Source organism: Odontesthes bonariensis, chromosome 10 (genome assembly GCF_027942865.1).
Source record: "Odontesthes bonariensis isolate fOdoBon6 chromosome 10, fOdoBon6.hap1, whole genome shotgun sequence".
NCBI classification, from domain to species: Eukaryota; Metazoa; Chordata; class Actinopteri; order Atheriniformes; family Atherinopsidae; genus Odontesthes; species Odontesthes bonariensis.
In genome coordinates, this window is record NC_134515.1 from 16417180 (window position 1) to 16440409 (window position 23230).

General features: G+C 38.8%; 2 protein-coding genes across 6 annotated transcripts in view; both read left to right on the forward strand.

Annotated features, from left to right (window-relative positions):
* Positions 1-22074, forward strand: part of LOC142390779 (band 4.1-like protein 1) — a 44573-nt gene extending 22499 nt beyond the window's left edge. The window contains exons 4-24 of one of the 5 annotated variants that reach the window (XM_075476492.1): positions 1388-1492; positions 2637-2679; positions 2798-2873; positions 5077-5295; positions 5405-5492; positions 5590-5742; positions 6810-6907; positions 7865-8040; positions 8159-8403; positions 8960-8998; positions 9948-9977; positions 10625-10780; positions 14145-14195; positions 16264-16462; positions 16568-16665; positions 17633-17851; positions 17964-18023; positions 18244-18333; positions 18445-18525; positions 18858-18974; positions 19080-22074. In XM_075476492.1, the coding sequence (XP_075332607.1) occupies positions 1388-1492; positions 2637-2679; positions 2798-2873; positions 5077-5295; positions 5405-5492; positions 5590-5742; positions 6810-6907; positions 7865-8040; positions 8159-8403; positions 8960-8998; positions 9948-9977; positions 10625-10780; positions 14145-14195; positions 16264-16462; positions 16568-16665; positions 17633-17851; positions 17964-18023; positions 18244-18333; positions 18445-18525; positions 18858-18974 (2343 nt within the window). In that variant the 3' untranslated portion in view covers positions 19080-22074. Of the gene's footprint in view, positions 1-1387; positions 1493-2636; positions 2680-2797; positions 2874-5076; positions 5296-5404; positions 5493-5589; positions 5743-6809; positions 6908-7864; positions 8041-8158; positions 8404-8959; positions 8999-9947; positions 9978-10624; positions 10781-14144; positions 14196-16263; positions 16666-17632; positions 17852-17963; positions 18024-18226; positions 18334-18444; positions 18530-18857; positions 18975-19079 lie in introns of those variants that run through there. The other 4 variants (XM_075476489.1, XM_075476490.1, XM_075476493.1 and 1 more) reach the window with 4 other exon arrangements.
* LOC142390076 (uncharacterized) lies at positions 11907-13112 on the forward strand. The gene is made up of 2 exons (XM_075475446.1): positions 11907-11933; positions 12066-13112. Exons 1-2 carry the CDS (start codon positions 11907-11909, stop codon positions 13110-13112), a joined length of 1074 nt encoding a protein of 357 aa, XP_075331561.1.
* Positions 22075-23230: the final 1156 nt, after the last annotated feature.

Sequence of the window (23230 nt, forward strand, 5' to 3'; positions counted from 1 at the left end):
TGCGTGTGCTTGTGTGCATGTTTGTGTGGACGGTGCACTTCGCCAGGGCTGCCTGCACAACCCTCGCAGACCTTGATTTCAGCCCTGAAGGGATGGATAGAAAATAGGTGTGGTCTGCTGAAGAGCCACAGATGCAAAACGCTTTTCCTCTCCTTATATAGACATAATGAGGAGCTCCTCCTACTTAGCGGCGAGGAGGACAGACTGAAAGCATCCCTCAGACCACAGCAAGACTGGATTTTCATATCACTGATATTTCAGCCTCTTTGATCTTATAAATAGCAGTAAAATGAAATACATGATCCAGCTGCACTTTTACTGCAAATGCACTTCTGTTAAAAATACTACATTCTTTTGAAAATGATCTTTTATGTATTTTGTGGTCATACCACACCGGTTGGTATATTGACAAGAAATATAAAGCAGAGACAGAAAAGTAGGATATGCAACAAACATTGCTTGCTGGAATCAAATGAAAATCAGTTGTTTGATAGGGGACTTAAAGGGATAGTTTGCCTCTTTTGACATGAAGCTGTATGACATCCCATATTAGCAATATCATTTATGAACATTTTCTTGCTCCCTGCTGTGTCCTGTGAGCCGAGTTCCAGCTGAGTTTTGGTGTTGACGAAGGTAGTCCGGCTAGTTGGCTGGGGTCGCGAAAATAAAGCGTCTTGCTTCTCAAAACAATATGCGTTCAAAAGAGTGATACATTTGCATCACAAAATCGTTAGCCAGAAAAAGTCAGACCTCACAATCGCTTGGCTCTATTTCTCTCTCCCTTCGTATCACTACGGGCTGTGGAAACCGTGCAGACCGAAGTGCAGACCGAGCAGTCCCCTGCTTCCGAGCTGTAAACACCGTAACAGGTGCGGCTGTCGCTAGGTAGGTGAACGCATTGATATGAAGGAAGGCAAAAATAGCGCCAAGCGATTGTGAGGTCTGATTTTTTTCTGGCTTACGATTTTGTGATGCAAATGTATTACTCTTTTGAACGCATATTGTTTTGAGAAGCAAAACGCTTTATTTTCGCGACCCCAGCCAACTAGCCGGACTACCTTCGTCAACACCAAAACGAGGCTGGAACTCTGCTCACAGGACGCAGCAGGGGGTAAGTCAAATTTCATTAATGATATTGCTAATATGGGATGTCATACAGCTTCATGTCAAAAGAGGCGAACTATCCCTTTAACATCTTCTACACCCTTATTAAACTACTTTAACTATAATACACTCCTTTTTACAGCAGGTGATATTTTTACAACCTGAATCTGGACCTTTTTGCCTTCTTACCTGCTGTGTGTACACACACACACACATATATTTATATGTATATATATTTATATATTTTTTTGTCTGCATATGTGTGTCTGTGTGTATATAACAGAAATTTGCAAGGGGCCAGACCCTGCTGGACATGGTGTGCGGCCATCTGAACCTGCTGGAGAGAGACTACTTTGGCCTGACTTTCGTGGACACAGATAACTCCAAAGTCTGACACACAAAAACACTAATTCACACACACAAAAAGATAGTTTACTTTGAGAACCTGCACTTCTAATAAGTCTAATACGGCTGATGCCATATGACACTGCCGGATCCCATTTTGGATCATAGTTACAAACATTATTTTAACATTTATTTTAAGTCCTCACCCTAACCCCAACCCCCACATACTGCTGCTAAGCATTTGATAAAAAGCTGAGGGCTTCTCATATTTTTAATTTCCTCAGGCTAAGAAAGAAAATGTTTTATTGGGGTGTTTTCAGTACACTTTCAGATTTAGGAAGCTGTTTTCATACAGTGCTCAGGTTTTGGATTGCTTCTTCAAACAAAGCCTTAGGTCTGAACAGGTGAAAGATATATATAATGACTTTTGACTTGACTTTTTTTTAACTTTTTTTACTTTATAAATCCCAAAGGGAAATTAGTTGGTCACCGTATATATCATTGACCAACTCATTGTCAACATTATGAGTACTAAGCAACATTTTTCCTTACTAACCCAGTAATCATTAATGTAATGAGGGAGTAATTAATGTATTTTTGTATAGATTTTTTAGTCTTCAAAGCAAAGTATAGTTGATAATACATTAAGTGTGCTTGCTGTTGTTGCTTTTTCATAGATTTTCTTCCTGTTTGGTTGAATTTTGTTACTGTTTCCAGAGCAAAAGTCAACCAGCTTTTCAACTGACCAGCCCATCCAACCGTCTTTTTTTTCTTCCAGTTATAGAGCAGTTACAGTCCTGATTGCCCTTTTAACAGTGATTAACATTTTATAGCTTAACAGTGACATACATGGCCTTTAACATTTCAAAATGTGATTAGGCAGCATGGCATTTCAAAGATGGTGCATAGGGTCCACAGTGCAGCATGACAGCTGTAGCAACATTAAAATGACAGAATTAGAATCTTCTTACATTTATAGCACAGCATTGGTGCTTTCAGTGTTTACAGAAGGCTTAATAGAGCCTATTTTAGCATGAATATGTTAGCCTTCAACAAGGGGATAGATTTAAAAAGGGGAGTACAGTCAGAGAGGTACAGTGCTTAAAAGGGCTCTAAAAATATGAATATAGACAATTTTACATTAGTCGAATTTCTCTGAGGGGATTGTTGCTTTATTTCTTTATCAGAACTGGTTGGATCCCTCCAAAGAGATTAAGAAGCAAATTCGTGGTAAGTGCAGTCGACATACTGTTCACACATGCACACACACAGTCATTCAAATCCACACATAGTATTTTACTGAGCAGATATCGACAATTGAACAACTTTGTTGGTGGTTTGTCCACAGTTGGTTCCTGGATTTTGGGGTTTTCTGTCAAGTTCTACCCTCCAGACCCATCTGTGCTCATGGAAGACATCACTAGGTAGGTCTGATTATTGCAACAGAAAGATGACATTAAATTAACACAAATTTGAATTTTTTATCTGAATTAAACTGATGTTGTATGATGGCACCTCAGTTTTGGATTTATAGCGTGGACGTGACATTTTGAATATTGTACACTGCCAAAGCTATAAACTAAAGCTAACCACTGCTCCAGTAATGACTAAAAACAGAGATGGATTTAGGAGACTGTTAACCTGTCAAAATGGTATGAGACAACAAATTCAAAGATGGAAAAATTGTTTACAATGAAACTAGATTCACAAAAGTGCAAAATAGCCATCCATCAAACTGTCATTCCTTGAAGAAACAAAGAATGGTTGAGCAACATTTAGACCCTGTAGGAAGAAACTTTTCACACATTTCACACATGGCAGATTTGCTCATTGCCTACAACTGCCTGGAAGCTAAATTCAGAGTTGAGATACACTTTAACTTTAAAGTCAGATCTGACAAAAGCTTTCACCTTCTCCCATCTGCTTCACATTTTTATGTTACCGAGCTAAATGGCAGCCATATGAATGGAGGCATAAGCTGCACCAGCATATTTCAATATTTTGCCTGCTCTCAGATGAGAAAGAAAAAAATATAATAAATGTATTATTTGGCAATAGTCTGCACACAATACTGCACCATGACAAAGCAAAAAAAAATGATGACGCTGTGTTTCTAAAATATCCCATTTATATAGGTATTCATGCTCCTTGTTATTACACTGATAAGCAAGCTTTACTATGGCATTCTTGTGAAAGTCACGAGGTTCAAAGAATTGTCCATATTCCTGCATATTGGTAAGACACATATCAGCCAGGTAACCAATAGGCTCGGTATGAATGAGCGCCAGAATTCATTTGTAGAGATGGGAAAACTATTTCAAATGTAACTAATTTAAAAATGTGGTACTAGAATCTTCAAGTGACACTAAGAGCCAGAGACAGAATATAACTTAGATTGCATTTTTGATAAATGAAGTACTTTTGGATTTGTATAAAATAATAAGGGACTGTCTTGTTGTTGTTTAGTTGTTGTCAAGTCTTGTTGGCACAGCATGGGGAACTCACTTTAGTTTATTGAAGTACACATGGAGAGTTTTATAGTAATTTCACTGTGAAGGCTGCTCTGGTATTCACAGCATCACAAAGACACCAGAGCAGGTGTTCTACTGTCCATCTCATAGGTGTTGCTGAAAGTCAGGAAGGGATTCTTAATGGCCAGGTTTAATGAATATCACATCAAGAAATCTCACAAAATGACTGTTCTGATGTCAGGGATCCTTTCAAGGACTTATTTCATTGCTCAATATCATTTTTAAGGATGCTTCTTTGTATTGTCAAAGCAATCACAACCTTTTGCGCACTTAAAAAATGGCGCAGACATAAGATGGATTGACATCAGTGCAATATGCATTCCTTTTCTTGGTTTCATTTTCACTATATTTGTTGTCACCTTGAAGTTGTTAGCATCATATTGTATTCCATTAAGCAGACAGAATAGTATACATTGCTTGTGTGATTGGCTGTTAGGTACCCAGTTAAAGACTTTATAACAGTTATGAAAAAACAACTAAATAACAATTTTTCAGATGATGTGTTACTGACAGTGAGACTGTTGCAGTAACCCATGCCAACTTGTTAGAACTGTGTTTTCTGAAAGCAAGAAAGGAGTCACTAAGAATGGTGTGACTTGGAAGAAGCAGTCCTAACAAGGAAGCTTGACTTCGCCTTGTGTGGACACTGATTTCAATTGTCGCCCAAAATCATTTTGTTAATCTTGTTCTTGTTTATGTCAGGTCTTCCACTATCCTCAGTTCGACACACAATGACAATAAACTGTTGGAAAGCTTTTTTGAGCTTAACTGAAATCCGATTTATGTTAGGATTCATCACGACACAACTCGTTTGGCAGCCATTACTGCAAGCTCACAACTTATACAAGGCTTACAAGGAAACTGCAATTTGAGAACTTTGGCAGATTGAATCAGCGTTGTTTTGGTTTTATTTGGCTTTCATAACGTCCAATTTTCTGTACATGTTGAGTTTTTCTGAGTATTCTGAATTTAGTGTCATACTATAGAAAAAAGATCCATCACAACTCTGCTGGAATGAGAATGGATTGTTGATTCTACCCATGAAGTCGAATGTTAGCAGCATGTCTGCTCCCCCCCCTCCTCTGTGCTTCTTCAGGTACTATTTGTGCCTACAGCTGAGGGATGACATCCTATCCGGTCGTCTCCCCTGCTCATTTGTCACTCATGCCCTCCTGGGCTCCTACACCGTCCAAGCAGAACTGGGAGACTACGAGCCTGAGGAACACGGCCCAGACTACGTCAGTGAATTTCACTTTGCCCCCAACCAGACACGTGAGCTGGAGGAGAGAGTGATGGAGCTGCACCATAACTACAGGTTCAAGAAAATGTTTGCAATATCACAGGCTACCATGTGTTTTGATCTGGGGAATGAATATGAAAAAATGATAACAAAGGAATAATCCTTTGTGGGACCTTTTCTGTAGGGGAATGAGTCCAGCAGAAGCAGAGATGAACTTTCTTGAAAATGCCAAGAAGCTCTCAATGTATGGAGTTGACCTTCATCATGCTAAGGTGAGACTGTGAGACAATGCTCGCAGTATTTCTTATATTCTTCATTTGTCAATATGCTCTTTGATGTTCGTGGATACTCTATGCCTGCATTCATTAGGATTCAGAGGGAATTGACATAATGCTGGGTGTGAGTGCCAATGGGTTGCTCATCTACCGCGACCGCCTCAGGATCAATCGGTTCGCCTGGCCTAAAATTCTCAAGATCTCCTATAAAAGAAGCAACTTCTACATCAAGATCCGCCCTGGAGAGGTAAATAAAAACTGCATTATTGTTTGTTTAGCGTTTGCTTGGTTTAACCAGAGTTTGGTGCACAACGATTGCATGCACAACCTCACAAGTACAGCTCATGGTCACTCATAGCTGAGACAAGAGAAATATAAGATTACCAGGCAAAGAGTGAAAATTCACATTTCTATTTCATGGTTTCACAGTTGTTAAAATGACATCATTGCCTCTCTTGACTGGTTCCAAGCAGCATAAATAGTCATTTCACAGTTTGATGAAAGTGTTACTCCTGAGATTTATCTGCAGCAAACCGTGTGACAACTGCCAAGAAGGATTTTTCTGTCATTATTTATAGCCCTCAGAGATATTGTTCTTAAGATACTATTGACAGTACATGTTTTCATCCTCCTTCTCTCTTCCTCTATGAGGATTAACAGTTCCAGAAGGTTTTTACTTGCAAGTGTAAAAGCCACATTAAGTTTCCTTTTGTTTTTCATCTTCCAAAAAGGATTATGATTGTCCGTCATTCTTTGGCCTTTAGGATATCTGCTGTGTGCTTTGTATCCATTGTTAAACTGACATTGACTTCTTCATAGTAAATACCAAGTGCATTTACTTGTTCTGCACATCTATTCTCTTGAGTTAGCCATCACTTTAAATTTGCCCGGAGAGCCATCATTGCAATATATTGCTCTTTTATTCCAAATTTCCCCCCACAGAATATTTGTGTGTAACAGTAGTTGGCTTCCTTTTGTGATTGCACTACTCTTGGCCTTTAAAGGCCCGTTATTGCTAATAACCTATTGATTTGAAAGCATTTTCTTCTCTTCACACCACCGAACATCTGATGGAGTGAGTGCATGAACGACTTCTAGGAAAATCTACCTGACATGGCCGCAGGAGACGAGAGTATATACTTCTACGAGTAAACAGAAAAGCATTGATTTTCCCATTGCTGCGGAGTAAACACAATTCACCCTGCTGCCGTCCATCCATCTTTCCCTGCACTTCGTTTCTTCACTCTCCTTTTTCTTCTTCACCTCCCAATGCCCCCATCACCTCCACCCCCACTCCGTTCCCTCACCACTCAGTATGAGCAGTTTGAGAGCACCATAGGCTTCAAGCTGCCCAACCATCGGGCCTCGAAGCGATTGTGGAAGGTCTGCATTGAACACCACACCTTCTTCAGGTAGGACGTGATACTCACAGGTTCACAGACAGACGCACCCTCTCGGCACTGAGTTTGTTTCACCTTGCATGAACTGTTTGCACTTGGCACGTTAGAGTTACGGTACCCTTCAAGTGACACTCATGGTACGGACATCCTCCTTCATCATAATTTCAAGGTGAAACTATCGGCTAACATTTAAAAATTCAGCATTATGTCCTTGAAAGAAATTTAGTGACTTATGTGCTAAAGTTCGGAAAAATCTTCGCATGTTACTTCTATAAGATTTTTGAAGTGGGAGGTACAACACAGTACCAACAGTATACACAGATGAGTCCCTGGTGGCTGCTCAGAAACCTTAAAGGGATGACACTGCAGCTATATTCGAAAGCAGTGGTTGGATGATTTTTTTGGCTTCTGGACAGAGCAAGTCAATGTGTGTGTGTGGGATGGGGGGGGGGTTACTTCACTGTGTCAGATTGTTAAGAGGTCTGAAAAGAAAAAAAGATTAATTATTGTATTATTCAGAACGAAATGGATAATAAAGCAGTTTCACTGTTTGGCTACCCTGTCTCTCCATTAGCGCCACCCTTGTCCAACAATAGTTAAATGTTGTGGCTTAAAGAAAACAAGATGGTTTGGATGTCAAAGTCAAGGATTAAACACTGCACACAAACTCATTCCTGTCGCTAGTTTATTTTTGTTATACAGTCAGGGGTTAACTTCATAATTAATTAACACTTATGAAAGTGGATAAAATCTAGACTCATCTGTCACATGTCGAAAACAGAAAGAAGTTTTTTTTTTTTTTCTCCACTTTTCAAACGACTCATTAACATCTGGAAATTTTGCCCGAATAACTGATACCAAAGTACATCATGTACTGCAGTTTATCCCAGTACACTTCCTGTGAGACTAGATGAGTGAAGTAATTCCAAATATCTGTGGTAGATTTTCATAAAGTGAGCCTTTCCGCAGGTTGGTTTCCCCAGAGCCACCCCCCAAGGGCTTCTTGGTTATTGGCTCCAAGTTCCGCTACAGTGGACGGACCCAAGCCCAGACCAGACAGGCCAGTGCTCTGATTGACAGGCCTGCCCCGCAATTCGATAGATCCGTTAGCAAGCGGTACATGCTGCCTCGAAGCATAGATGGAGGTACGAGCCAAGACTCCTCCACTGTCCATGTGGTGTTTTCTGATGTGGTATGTTGTTGAAAAGCCTTCCCACTGGCCTCCACGTGTTTTATCGTCACCCTTCCCTCAATTCTTACCAGCCTCAGCTCTAGGTGACAGTATGGACCAGCTGTCCCAAAGAAGCTCCAGTGAACGCACACAGTTTATGTCCAGAGAAGACCTGGACCAAGAGGGCAGCATCGACCTGGACCACGATCATTATCACTATCAGGACCAAGACCAGGACCAGTACCCAGATCAGGATGTGGAGCAGCATGAAGGACAAGATCCGAGGCAGTTATTTGGTGCCAGCATTTCAACACCCACCAAGACCTTGGAGCTCAAGGTACAGAGAGTAATGCAAATGTACATGAGACCTAGTTGAAGATTGTGGACATGTTTTGTTTGAGAAAATAGGAGATTTTATTTAGCGACTATTCAACAATGTAAAGAAAAGCAACCCTCACCTTTTTGCTTAAACTTTGTAAAAGTGAGAACTGTGTTGCAGGACCCAACAGAGACATAAAAGCAGCTTATTTGAAGTATACTGGCCTTTTTGCCCTGATATCAGAAAAATCCTATAAGAGCTTTCACTACTCATCTTTCTCTCACATTCCTTTTCATTTAAAGACAGTAATCACCATCCTTATTTTTCTCTTCTTGGCCTAACATCTCATGTTCTCTGCAGAATCATAAGACTTCTCAGTATGTGCCCTATCTACTTTCTTTAAATCCCCCCCAAATCTAACCTGACTTAATTGCTACAGATAATATTTTTCTAACCCAGCACCCAGCCTTCTAGCAGATCCTTTCTTTTCTTGCTTCTGCAATGTTAACACTCTTTGCTAACCTCAGCTCTCTTTCTCCTACATTTCTGTCCTCCAACTTGTTCTCTCCTGCAGGGTGAGGAGGCAGGCTCGCCTGTTGAGTCTAAGCCAGAGGTATTTTGGCTGCAGCTTTTTGTGTCTGTCTGTGTGGTGGTTTAAGGTCATGCACCGGGACTGTTTTTGAACTCCAACTTTCTGTATTGTTTGTCTGAGGAAATGTTACTTTCATGTCATGATTTCCAGGATTCGACCATGTAAAATCCCCGGAAGATGCATGAATTAATCCTCAGAAAGTTGTATGCATTTATTCAGGTTCTATATTTGCTTTTTTTCTTGTTGCCCCCCCTAAAAAAATTTAATCTAGAAAATTTAAAATAGTATTTATTATTTCTTAAACAGTGAAACCACAATGAACTCCTTATTTTCAATTGACAACATTGAACAGCAGGCTTCTTTAACAGTGTCTCTGTTAAGATTAAAGGGATAAACAGAAGGCCCTCAAGCACTGTTGATAATCCTGTGAATCAGGGGTTTCCCCACTTGACAAATCTCATTCAACAGTAGATGCTGGAAAAAAAAGAAGAAAGATTTTTCTTTTATGCCAAACTGATTTTGTAATATATTCCATTACTTGTTTTGTATCAATCCTATGTGCAGGCATGTATGTTCATGTTTTGGATGCTGCAGGAAATAATGATGTTGCATTTGTAATGTCTTCTCATCAAATCTTTGGGTGAAGAAGAACGGGAATAATCCTCTTCCAAACACTTAAATTTAGTCAATAAATGATTACATTAATTATCATTTGGCTGACAATGAAATGGATTGTCCCTGTCTTCTTGGCAGAGCATTGTTCGGCTTAACAGTCCAAAGCCCCTCACCCCCAATGGTGTCAACTGTTTCTGTTTGTCGGTCCGGCTGCCTGCCTTTTTGACTCACCTGCAGCACTTTACCTCTTTGTCTCTGCACGCATCTGTTCTCCCCTTCCTCAAATTCTCAACCTCCTGCTTTGCTCAAAACCTTTCACTTCATCTCACTTGCCCCACCTCATCTGTTGGACAAGGATCTGGTCCCCCTTCGGCCCAAACAGGAGGTACTGCTTGTCCTCTTTTTGGCATGAGCTGTGTATGAACCTCACCAGGTGTTCAGTGTTGTCTTATTCATATCGGCACCTGCCCCTTACTGTTAGAACACAGACAAAGCAAAAGAGCTTGCATCCAAACTTTTTTCCTACTGAGACTATAATCATAGTCTTTGAATGTCAGTTTAAAGATGTTTGCAAGTTAGAGTCTCCATTTGTTGTGTAGCTATTGATTGGTGAATTAATTAAAGGCCTCAATCAGCTCTGGCTATGTGCTTTATCTACCAGAGACAGTTAGGTGCTCAATAAGACAGGTTGCCAGTGTTCATTTATTGAAATGTTTAAGATGCATTTTTATAATTTGTCCCCATCATAGTAATATTTTTAAATCTCCAGCCTTCTCACTGGATTTATTTTCTTCTGCAATGCAGCAAAGTAGAAATTGAATAAAAATGTCCATCATTCTTATGGTTTAAGTGGACGATGCTACAATAAGGTCCATCTCTGGCGATATTATGTTGTCCCTCCATGTGTGCAGCATCTTATTAATTTTCAGCCGAGTAGAATTCTAAAAAAACTGTGACATGATGTAAAATTAGGAGTAAATTTTGAACTTGTGTTCATTTCCGTCGCTGATGTTGCCTTTACTGTGTGAGTAGCAGTTCTTGGATAAACCAGAGGATGTATTACAAAAGCACCAGGCCAGCATCAATGAGCTGAAGAGGGCTTTGAAGCAACCTAATAGCAAGATGGCCCAGAGGGAGAAGCGCCTCTCCTCAGCAACTCCTCCAGGAGGAACCCCTGAACGGAAATCAGTAAGAATTTGATTATGTTTATCTTGCTTCCTGTACTGCCATTATTTTCTTTAGTATTAGCATTTGGATCATTTCCTGCTAACTCACAAAGTGTCCCAGTTAATGTGATGCTGCTTTGCAAATGTTTTTGCCATCTTGCTTTCATCTCTCCAAATTTTGTCTTTGTGTAGTATCAATAAAGTTCTGTCATCTACCTAAATTAGTCTTGCATTAAAAATGTACTGCCACAGGTCTAGTCAGTTTCCAACTTAAAGTTGTAGTTTGTAGCGTGCTTTTCACGGTCTGTACGATTATAAATACAGTACAGAGGTTTCATTTGATTGAGTTCTTTGTTTACTTCAACTTCATTATGTATGAGGTTAATTGATAAATTAAAACAATCCCCTCAGCTCAGCCATAGATTCTATAAGTTTTGTTTATGAGAAAAAAATCTATTGTTATTGGGAATGGATAGTATTACTGAAAGTTATATTGAAGCCACTGAGAGGTATAAATTATTTACCTGTTACTAGCTGGAGGTAATACTATTTTTATGTTTTGTATTTAGTTGCAGTCAATAGCAACTTCCCCAAAAAAGTTTAAAATATCTAAATACAATCCTTTTAGCAAAAATAATAACTCTTTTTTAAATTTTTTTTTATTTATTTATCTTTTTGTTTAACTCCGTTATTATATCTAGCTAAATCGTTGGCAGCCATTTTTTTCATGCAGTGCTCAAATAACCTCTTTCTATTAACATTAGGCCTATTCAGAACAACAATTGAGTTGAAAGGGGCTGAAAACTAATAAAGATACAATAATTTGTTTACTATAAAACATTTGATTTATTTGTAGGTGCAAATTCATACTAGGGCATTAGGAATGTTCAGTGCAAATTTCGAATCAATCCAGTGAAACAAAAGCTATAAAAAATACCTGTAACAAAATTTAGCTAACTAAAAAGTAACTGAAGTAGAGATTTATTACTTTATTCACGTTCAATGTCCCTTGAACTTGATCAAGGTTTCAACGTGCTTTTTTTCTTTTTTTCAAGAAAGTCTATGACATGAATTGGGAGGGTTTGATGAGTTTCCATGGAATTTTTCATTCTTTTTTTGAAATTATGATTTCACTGTTTCAAAGCACAATGACAAACATCTACAAAGTTTACACAGTTAAAGGTCCTCCAATGAGTTATTTTCCTTACTAATCATATGGTAATGATGTAGGTTTACAATAATGTCACAGATGGAATATCCCTTTATCTAGTTAGGCTAATACAATTGTCTACTCTATGTCAACATAGGCAACCAGTGATGCCAAATTGATTGACAAGCAGGATGCTTATGAGGGAACAATGGATTCTTACTCTAAAGGAGAAAAGAATAAGACCTCTTCAGAGGGTGATGCACATGCAGCCACATCTGGGACTGAAGCAATTATGAATAATTGCCAAACATCATGCGAAGCTTCGAGAAGTAGACTTGGAACATCTGTAACATCTGTAATTACTGGAGCTGGAGTGAGGGATAAGAACGAGATGGAGGTTACAACTAATGGGCATCATGATTCTGTATTAGCAAGGAATGCATTTCATGAAAATGGATATGGCTCACCACCTGACAAACTGATGAGTGACATGAACAAAGATATAAGGTACTATCAGTATGGGCATAGAGAGAGAGTCGAGAACTTTGAAACTCAAGTGGCTGTGGATTCTTTCCTTAAGGATGACGGGCCCAAAGGTGAGAGGGATACAAGCCATTGTGAGGTTTGGAAAATTAAAGACCCAAGCCCCATGAGAGAGAAGGATTGCAACAAAACTGGGAGCGCGCATTCACAAGTCACCAAAATAGTTCCTCTAAAGCCACAGAGATCAAAGAAATCTTTGAATAAGGAGAACAAAGATATTTTATTTCCTCAGACTCAAAGCCAGTCTGACAGAAGCACCTCTGGTGCAGCTGGCCATGAGCCAATGACAAAAACATTCTGTGAATCAAGAAGAAGACTGGATGATAATGCTGTACTGCAATCTGCAGTGTTGTATCAGCAGCAAACACAACTTCACCAACAGATTAAGAATGAGTTATTCGCACAGCAAGAGCTCAGAGACTGCAGGGATACAACACGAGCAGGCGTTCTACATGAAAATCCTTTTCAGATTATGTCAGAGTTTAGCTCAAAGTTTCCAACAGCTCCCCCTCGCACTCTCCCTCTGAAAACACAATGGTCCCGAGACAGGCCAAGCAACATGGACAGTAGCCACATCCACTACAGGACTCAAGAAACAGCCAAGAGGAAGCAAGCGGTAAACCATCTGCCCTCAACCTGTTTGTGCATCATCGGAAAGTAAAACATTGCATGAGCTTCAGGCGATGTCGTGCAGATCTTGTTTTTGCCATCTTGAAACAAAAACATTGTGCACACATATACTTCAAAACTCATGTGGCTTTTTATGAGAAAGCAAAAGTTCACGTTCCTTCGCATCGCACCATTGACCGACTCAATTCACGTCCATGGCCCCGGGAGCATTTTGCTTTCCCTCGTTTTCCTCCGCAAAGCTTGACATCTGCTTGGCCATTTCAGAACGCTGTGGGCCTTTAAGCAAAGTTCCCATTGCTTAAGCTTCAGGCGTCCTCTTTATCCCACCTCAACTTGTCACCTTAACACCTGGTCTCTCCTTTCAACATCCTCACAGAGTAAAGGTGGCCGCTGTTGCAAGGAGCGCAAGACCTTTTCACCATTTTTCTTTGAAACCTCTTTTTCCACATGATTCAAATCTTTTTTTGTAAACCACTGTGAAGGGCATTTAAACCAAATGTTCAACCTTGGCACCTCTGTAGCAGAAAAATGAAAAAGGCAATTAAAAGTAATCACAGGCTACAGAGCTGCCAAACCTCTTCAGGGTTGAGGCATTCATACGCTGCATTTCCGAATATGAATACCTCCCTGCTGTAAGGGATTTTGAAAAACCTTCCAGTGCATGGCATTACCATTGCACTTCCAGTCATTTTTAATGATGTCAGCCTGTGAATTACACCCGATGTGCATGCATCCAGCAGCAGCCTTTCGCATTAGGGTGTGAGAATTCTCAGATGAAGGACTTTATGAGGGAATTGTGTGTTTACAGTAATTTCTTTTCAGTAAAATTAGGAGTTAATTGGAAAGCTATGAGTGGAGAACATTGTCACATTTGTCTTTTAGTCTTTAATTGTCTTTAATCATTCTGTAAACCATGTTGTGCGACGAATAAAATGTATTACATATATTAAAACGTATTAAAATAAAATAAAAAACCTTTTTTGGTTTTTGGTTTTCTCCATTTACACATCCTTGATCGGTTTTATTTGAATTTTCTCTTGTTGTTTGCTTTGCTTTTCTATAGGAGACACCTCCCACACCTGCGATCCATGAAGAGCCTTTCAGCGAAGCTTCAGTGAGTCATTGTTCAGATCCTGTCTTATTTATTTAGCTTCAGCTGCAGACATGAATAGACAATGTATTATTTTGAGTTCATAGGAATATTTAGATTATATTTTTTTACTTTCTTTTATATTTTATAGTCTTTATATTTTCAGAAAACTTCATTCTAGTGCAGATTAGAAATAAACTCACTATTGCCATTTTGTTGAATTCTCTCTCTGGAAATTCTTATCCTAGTCAAAAGGGGAAAAGCAACCAAAGTCCAAGACTAAATATCTTAAAATGCAAATCAATCTTTTAACTGAATTTCAGAAATGAATTGAACGATTGCATTCAGCACTAATTTCAGCACTAATTTCACCAAAAACATACAAATTTTCATACAAGTCTTACATGTAAATAAAAAAGATACCAGTTAAACACATCTATATCTGGGAGGAAGTGAACCTTAGCTTTTACTATATGGTGGTGCCATCTTTAGCAGCAATAAGTTAAACCAAATGTTTGTCATCTTGGATGAATTTTAGCCAAATTCTCTGTATAGAATCACTTTAACTTGGATAGGTGGGGTTTCTCACATGAAATCCACTGTTCAGGTTACTTTTTAATTTTTTTTTATTTTATTATTTATTTATTTTTTTACCCTTGTCCTGTCCAGCATTATGGCAGCAGAATTGTAATCTGAATACCGTTTATGCTAAACACATTTGCTATGCCAAGGGAAGCTTTATGAATGTAAAGCTCCCCTTGATGCCCATCAACTCATTTTTATTTATTTATTTTTGTTACAATATTTAACATGATATGATAATAGTGCCGAACCGGACCGGGGGACAGAGAGAGGGAGAGTGAAGAAGAGAAAAAAGGAACAGAAACATGAAGAGACAAACATAAAAAACAATGAAAAAACAGACAACAGTTCAGGTCACTTTTAAACAATTTCAACTGGATTAAGGACTTTGTCTCGACCATTCTGAAGCATAACCTTAATTATTTTTATTACTATGCTTCGGCAGAACAACTTGTTCTTTTAGGTCTGCTGTCTTACTGCATGGCCCACTTTTTTGAGACTAATTTTTTAGCTGCAAAGGAAATTTTATTGAAGAAGCACATTTCTTTACACATTTCTTTCTTTTTGGGAAGACGTTAAGATGTGAGAATAACAAGCAGCACAAGAAAATAATAGTTTAAAGGGAATTCAGAATCTCATTCAGTAAAACATCTAACTAATATATATCAAATTTACTCTATAGCAATACAACCCCCAAAAAACACAATAGAGTAGAAGCATGTGTAGCAGACAGTACAAGTAGTAAAAGTACAGTTTATAAATTAAATTATAAATTATAAATATGTATAAATTGATATAACTGATATGTTGGTAATATTGGCAAGCTGCACTGACCCAATTATGATACAACTGCTATGTTTCACAGATGGGATAAAGTTCTTATGCCAGAAGGAAATGGTCTCCTTTCTGCAAACATCATGTCTCATATTTAGATAAAAGAAAAATAAATCATTCTTTCAGTCTCAGCTTTACTTTTTCAACAGCCCTCTGACTTATTCATGTGATTGACTGGCGACGATGTTCTTTTTGGAGAGCAGCAGCTTTGTCTTTGCAGCGTTGTTATACAAACCACTGCTGTTCAGTGTTCTACTGATCAGGAAAGTCATGAAAATTAACATCAGCCAACAAGAGAGAGGCCTGTCATTGTTTAGATGTCACCTCGGGGGCCTTTGTGACTGTTACACAATTTGTTTTTGGAGTGATCTCTGTTGGCTAAACACTCTTAGGGTGGATAACACTGGTTGGTTTCCGGTCTCGGTTTCTGATTATGGATTGTTTGTACCATAACACACCATCAGACTTTGATAGATCCCAATTCATGAAAGACAGTTTGTCATCTCGGTTGTCATCCAACTGACTGAAAACAGCAGACTCAGAATTTCACATTGCTTATCCGAGATGTTCTCATACTTTTGATACTAACGGATATGTGTTTTTGTATATATGTTTTGATGTATTATTAATGTAAATATGCACAGTCTGTATAAATGATCCATCTTCTTCTCTGTAGAGGGAACTATGGGAAAGACGTCTAGGCTCTGTATCCGAGGACGACCAGGACAATGAGACCCTGTACCTGAAGGAAACCCACCTGGGCATTGAGCGAAAATGTTCCAGCATCACAGTTAGTTCTACATCCAGCCTGGAGGCCGAAGTAGATTTCACTGTCCTCACAGACCTGCACACAGGCATGGAGGAGTTCTCCAGAGGTATGTCAGAGCTGGGAGAGAGGGATCTGTCGCCTGATCGGGGACTGTATCTGGGCATCGACTTGCTTCAGCAGCAGGGCCCCTCTGAACCGCCTCCTCCCTCAGTGTCCGCTCCTCCATCCAGAGGAGCCAGCAGCAGTCCTCCAGCCAAACCTGTCCAGCCTGAAGAAATCCGGCCAGAGGTGAAGAGGCCCGAAGGGCAGGTAGAACAAAGTTTTCACATCAACAGTATAAGTATTTAGAGGATTTTTCCACTGGGAAAAACTGCAGTTTTTGGGCAACTCAAATTTGAGTTAGAATGGTTTTCTGAATGTTCCACAAACTAGCAAGAAATCAATTCAGTAATTGTATAATTAGAGTTAAATTAAATCCCAATTTTTCAAGTGTTTGATATATATATATGCCTTTGTATATTGTAGCGTTTGCCTTCTTAAGGAATGGTGAGGCAAGATTGACACACACACACACACACACACACACACAAGGGAAAACAAAAACAGGACACCTCTCTGACCTGCCAATCGCATATCTTAATGTCATAAGTCACTGCACTGATTGACAGGTCTTCTAACATGTTTAACGACACTCTGTAAATGTCAGTACAATAGTAACAGACCAGTCTCAACTTATTTCTACACACAGCGACACTCTTAACATGACATTTACAAGTAATGTGTCACCCAGTCCGTTACAATTCGTTAAACTCCTGTTGAAGCATGTGAGGCAAATAAATAATTGCATCTCCCGAATCCACCATGAAAACATCGCACCCTTTTTTTACTGCCAAAAAGTGATAACAGGCTGCCAAGAAGAGCTGTTGATGACTTTATATTAGTTTTGTGTACAAGTCCGGTTTGAATAAATTTTGAAAAATAATAATCCAAAGGGCATTGCGTTTTAATTTTTTTTTTTTGTATTTTTGCAAATAATTTAGGAAATGAGCAGATAGAAGACAGTTCGTGCTGTTTTAATTTTTAAAATTTTATTTCAATAGATTAAATTTCAGCCTTGAATACTGAACTTGAACTTGAGACATTGCATCTGCAGTAAATGTGTATGTAAATCAAATGATTGATTGAATATGTTCTTTCGGGCAATTTAAGAAAAAACATCATCAGACCCACTTAGCTTATTCTGTGTTTAAAAACCTTTTTTTTTTCTCCTCTTAAGCCTGTTGTCCCCAAAAAACCAAAGAGGTCAGTGCCAGTGTCATCCACAGTGGAAAGAGATCAGTCACACAAGGAGTCCAGTCGTGTCTCCGCTGCACCTCTGAGCAGAGAAGCCAGCGATGTCATGCCCACTCCGGCAGTGAGGAAAACTGACATCAGAACGGAGACTCAGCCCAACGGGTCAGAGGTCACCACCACTATTGTGGAGTTCACAGATCAGGTTAGTTTCGTACTCAAATCCAGATTTGAAAACTTACTGCTGTCCAGTTATGAAGCTATATGCTTGCTGTTCTGAATAAAAAACAGTCACATCCTCCTCTTATCTCTTTTAGGATCATGGTATCACTGGCCTAAGTGAAGTTTCTTACTCTACGAGACAGAGTGTATCCCCTGTGAGTACAAACAGGTGGACCTCTCCAAATTTAACTCAACCTGCCGCCGCCTCCATCCAGCTCTCCAGAGCTTAAACCTACTTACAAAGACCACAGACATGAACTCATAAAAATGTGCCTCGACTGAATGTCCTAAAATTAGCACTGTTTGTATTATACTCTATAATGATATGTGCATGTGTTTCTTTGCCTAATGCTTCCAGCTGTTCTGCTTTATCAGGTTCACAAAGGCAGTCTTGGAAGGGAGACATCAGGGTCACCTATCCTCGTCACTGAAAATGTTACCTCAGCAACCACTCAAGTCACAAAGGTAGAGCGGCTTCCACATTACTTACAAAGCAAATGTGATAAAGTCGTTGTAACCCAAGGGCGTACGGTTCATATATTCTAAATGTGAGTTCTACTTCACTTTGTGTCGCAGACGGTGAAAGGAGGATACTCAGAGACGAGGATTGAGAAGAGGATCATAATCACAGGAGATGATGACGTAGACCAGGAACAGGTGAGATGTGGACAAACAGCTGTCAACAGAGTAGGGAAAACACATTATAAGCAAAGGAAGACTAATGAATCGTGTTTAGGTCAAGCTTTCAGGGAAGTAGAGAAATTTAGAGTTAGGATTACTCAGGTTGCTGCTATTTTTTCATTCTTCAGACAAATCAGTGAAACTTCGCCACTATTTTTCTTGTTCTTTTAATTCATGTTAGAATATTGCACGGGAACCTTAGTGAGCATTTAGACAGGAGCTGAAAAAATTGCATGAAGCTGTGAAGGTTTAACCAGTTGCTCTTGTGATTTATTTAATACAAGATAACGCTGACTCTGTCCTTGCAGGCTCTCGCTATTGCAATACAGGAAGCCAAGCAGCAGCATCCAGACATGCAGGTGACAAAGGCAGTTGTTGTCAGGGAAACAGAATCATCCACTGAGGATCGATACGGGGCATCATAGGTACAGCTGGCATCTTAGCTCCCTGTTATCTCTCCTGTACTTAGGCTCTATCATCCTTTGAGCTTCACTGATTCTGGCTGACTGACTCTTCTTTCTTCTGAGCAGTCTCTTTTTGCTGAGAGGAGAGTGCCCCCCTTTGGACCAGAAGTGTCAGTACTTGACCTGAAATTGCCACCCACCATCCCGACTGATAAGATGACTGCCAGCGGCGCTCTGAGGGAGCCTCTTGTGCAAGTTTTGTGCTGAAACAGGACTCCTTTCACATTCAAACATTCAGATATTTCCCTTTTGAAAACAGAAATGTTCAGTGGAGTGGTTTCACAGTGAAGCTGGAGACATTCAAGCAAACAACATTCATGTTCTTCAACTGGTTGATAATATGCCACCATACATCCAAACATCTATAACAAAATTGAATACAAAATCCAACTAAATTCCCTGCAGTCCTCTCAGGGCCTAAATAAAACCACTTGCTTAAGTATTCCTCAGTGGTGCAAGGGAATGACTGTAGATAGGATTTGTTTTGATAATCTGTATGCTCATTTGCTGTGGAATATTCCAAGGTTATATCTCATGATGTCAGCCATCAAATTCAGAAGGCATCATCTGGGAAATTAGGAATATGAGTGTCTTGTTAGTTTTTGATGTGTGTACTGAACAAAAGTGGCTGGAGAAACTAGCTGTGTGTGTTTCCATTGTTGATGACAAAAAAAAGTGTAGCTCCATTACTATTAAAGCTTCCAGTAATGGACGGTTTAGTGAGAGCAAAATAAATCCTGTGTTTAATTTCCCCTCCTGCATAGCCATTCAAATGAACAAATGAGCTTGGTTCTACTCCATCACACTGAATGATAAAGGTGCACTGATTAGATCAATAAACAATGCACTGATCGTGCATTGTTTATTCTGCCAGTGTGATCATTATTCTTCCCTCATCTGTCCCTTTAATACTTCCTCTGTTCAGTGTGTTTCACTTTGATGTGTGGGTGGCAAGTATGCAAGGGTATGCATATACTGTAGGTGATATTAGGAGCTGTTAATACACAGTGTGCCTGTTGTGTTCATTCAAAAGCAGTGGCCATGTAGTTTCTGAGCATGCTGGTGTTTCAGAATGAGCCCAGTTTCTCTCCTGTCCCAGTCTTTAGATATGCTTTCAGAAGTCAGCTGGATGTAATGCCACTTTGGCTATTTTGTGCATTAAATACATAGAGTAGGCTTACACCCCAATTGTATCAGTAAATGTACTATTTAAAACAACACTTGCATGATAATTTCTTGCATTATTGGAGTATCATAGAGTTAAATGGATGTTGACCTAGAAGAAGGATGACTACGTCCAGAATCATGACAGAAACTCCATTGATAAAACACAAAGCTGTAAAGGCTGAATTGATCACAAGCTGAAGTCTGACTGATGAAAGGCAATTAAGCTTCCTGAGAGGAAATAAAGAATATCAATTTGATAACTACTGCAAATTTCATGTACAGTATATGATCAGTATCGTTAATCCCAAAACTATGGTACTTATTTATATTTGTTTTTACCCTTTAACACTTGCATCTCACTTTGGGCCACTGGTGCTGTACTATATATCTGAACATATCAGTTAGCTTTTTATTTATCTGCAACTGAAGGAGCATTAAATACTGTTGTATTTACTGATTTTCTGTTTTTTCACTGTTGTTAATTTACAACTAATTTGTCATTTTTCAAGATACAATGCTGAAATAGTATTATACATGAGAGCCTTTACTGCACTCTTTCATGTTAAGTACATTGTTATAAATGAAAAAAAAAAGTAGGAAAGAGTAGGAACTTTTAGCTGTGGGACTTAGTACATCAATGTTAGAGGGATTCCACATACAACATGCCATTTAAGGCCAATTAGAATTCAAATTGTACAAGCGCTGATTTTGTATGTAATAACTTTATATGAACTACTTTTGATTACAAAGGTGCCAGAGAGTCAAATTCATAAACTTGACATGACATGGATTCTTTTTAACATCAAAAAATCACCACTTACATTTGCAAAAGTCCTATTTTATATATAAATTAATTCATGCAGCATTGATTAATTCATTTGATCGAAAAATTAAAAAAAACAATGTTGCAAACAGTCATGTCAGGTTTATGAAGGTAATACTGAGGTATAAGTTTGGCTTCCAGACACTAAATAAACCTTACAGTTAATGTTCAAATGTGTAATGTAACTCCTGTTGTGTTTCAGATTTTGGTTCCAAATCCTTTAAAGTGATGGTTGTTCATGGATATGGGTGTCAAACTGGAAGATTGAAGGAAAAAAAATACAATCATGCATACCTTGTACTGTTTATTTGGTGGCGTTTGTTGGATTGTAAAAATGTGAAGTAGTTAATGGCTCTGGGCTTGATGCACACTAGAGGGCACCACTTACCTAAAAGAAGCGATCTTTGCATCAACATCAAGCAAACCCAGCTGAAATTCTTCTCACCATCCTTCATTAAGGAGCAAAATAAGGCAAATAATTCTTGGATCAACCTGTAAGGACAAACTTCCAATCGTATGTCAAGAGAAGGCTCATGGAAATCTGACAAATAATAACCAGACTGGTACCAGATACTAGATACTCTGTCAAAGTCTGATCGGACGACCTGTGGTTGACCCTTAAACCTCTCCGTCTCCGCTTCATCTCTTCTGCTCTGCTGCTCTCCATTGCTTGGTGCTGTGTCTTTGTTGTACATTGTACTTGCATCTCTTCAAAAATCAATAAAGACAAGAGAAAATGAACAAGAAGGGAATCCCTCTGCTTGGGCTATGTAACATGCTTGTTCCTAATGAATTGTATGTATGTATGTTTGTGTATAGTTGTCCTGAAAGACACTGATTAAGCATAGCTCCTGTAGCTTTTATTAATGAAGAAAAGTAGATTTTAGGTTTCTTGTGGATGAATTTGCACTGCTTGGAAAATGTTACACTGTGGGATACATGAATTAGTTTTCATAAATGGTGCGTGTTTAAGTTTTAATCATTCCGCAGCCACTTAGTTTTGAAAAACTACTGTTTATGCAATGGTTAAATGTTAAGCATTTTAGCTAAGAGAAAGGAATAATAAATACGCAAATGGTTTAAAAATGACAAATTGTGCATTACTATTTGAATGTAAGAGATTAAGGTGATATGTTTCAATGTGACATTACTCTCTTGTGTGTTGTTGGTGATGTGCCATGTCAAGGTTCGGTCCCTAACAACACATTTCTTTAATTCAACACAACTAATACAAATTTAAAATTACATTACAAATAACAAACTGGCCATACAGCATATTGTTTAAGGAACATTCTGCATCAATGTTCTCCTCCAAGAAAGTAATGAACTTGCTGTTTTCACATAGATTTCCAGGTATTGACCAATTGTTTGTAAAATGACTGAGCAGACATCTATGTTCTTCTCTATCATGAATGTGATTTGAAACAGGAGTGTGATCACAGACTATGACAAAGCATTGAACTAAATTAACAGAAGGGTTTAAGGAGATTAAAATAAACATTCTGGCTTTGCCAAATCAACTCATGATTTTTAATAGAACAGAAAACCACAGCTTGGTTTGACATGAGCATTTCATGCCATCACCATATATTTGAAAAAAAAACAAAAAAAAAACATTTACCCGTTTGTGTTGGGCACACATCTGCAACATTTGTCTAGTTAAGGTTAGGGCTGCAGCTCCCACTGGCTCAGACAAGGTGTCCACCTCTGACTGCTAATCAATCGAAAACAAGACTAACCTTAAGGTTTTTCTCAATACCCTAGATAAAATCAGACAATTTGGGTTGTCTCACAGGTCTGATATAAGTTCTTCTGACTGTGTATGTAGTTAATAAGTTGTTTATGTAATACAAACTGAAAAAAACTCATTTTAAAGTTGTTTTCATCTTTACAGCTAAATTCCAGCTGCTTACTTTTTATGTCCGAGCTTAATATCAAGTTACATAAAACTATTGATCGACGAGGTGAGTACTAAAAATGAAAAATATGTTAATTTTCTCTTCTCAGCTTATTCTAGGTAAAAACACCCTGACGAGTCACCAGTCAACCAGGCACACTAACTCTTAAGGTCAATTTAGAATCATTAATAAATCTAACATTCATGTTTTTGGACAATGTAAGGAAACTGGAGTACCCGGAGAGAACCCCACATGCATGGGAAGAACAAACTCCACACAAAAGGCCCTCTGTTGGGATCCAAACTAGTAGCCCTCTTGCTGTGAGGTGA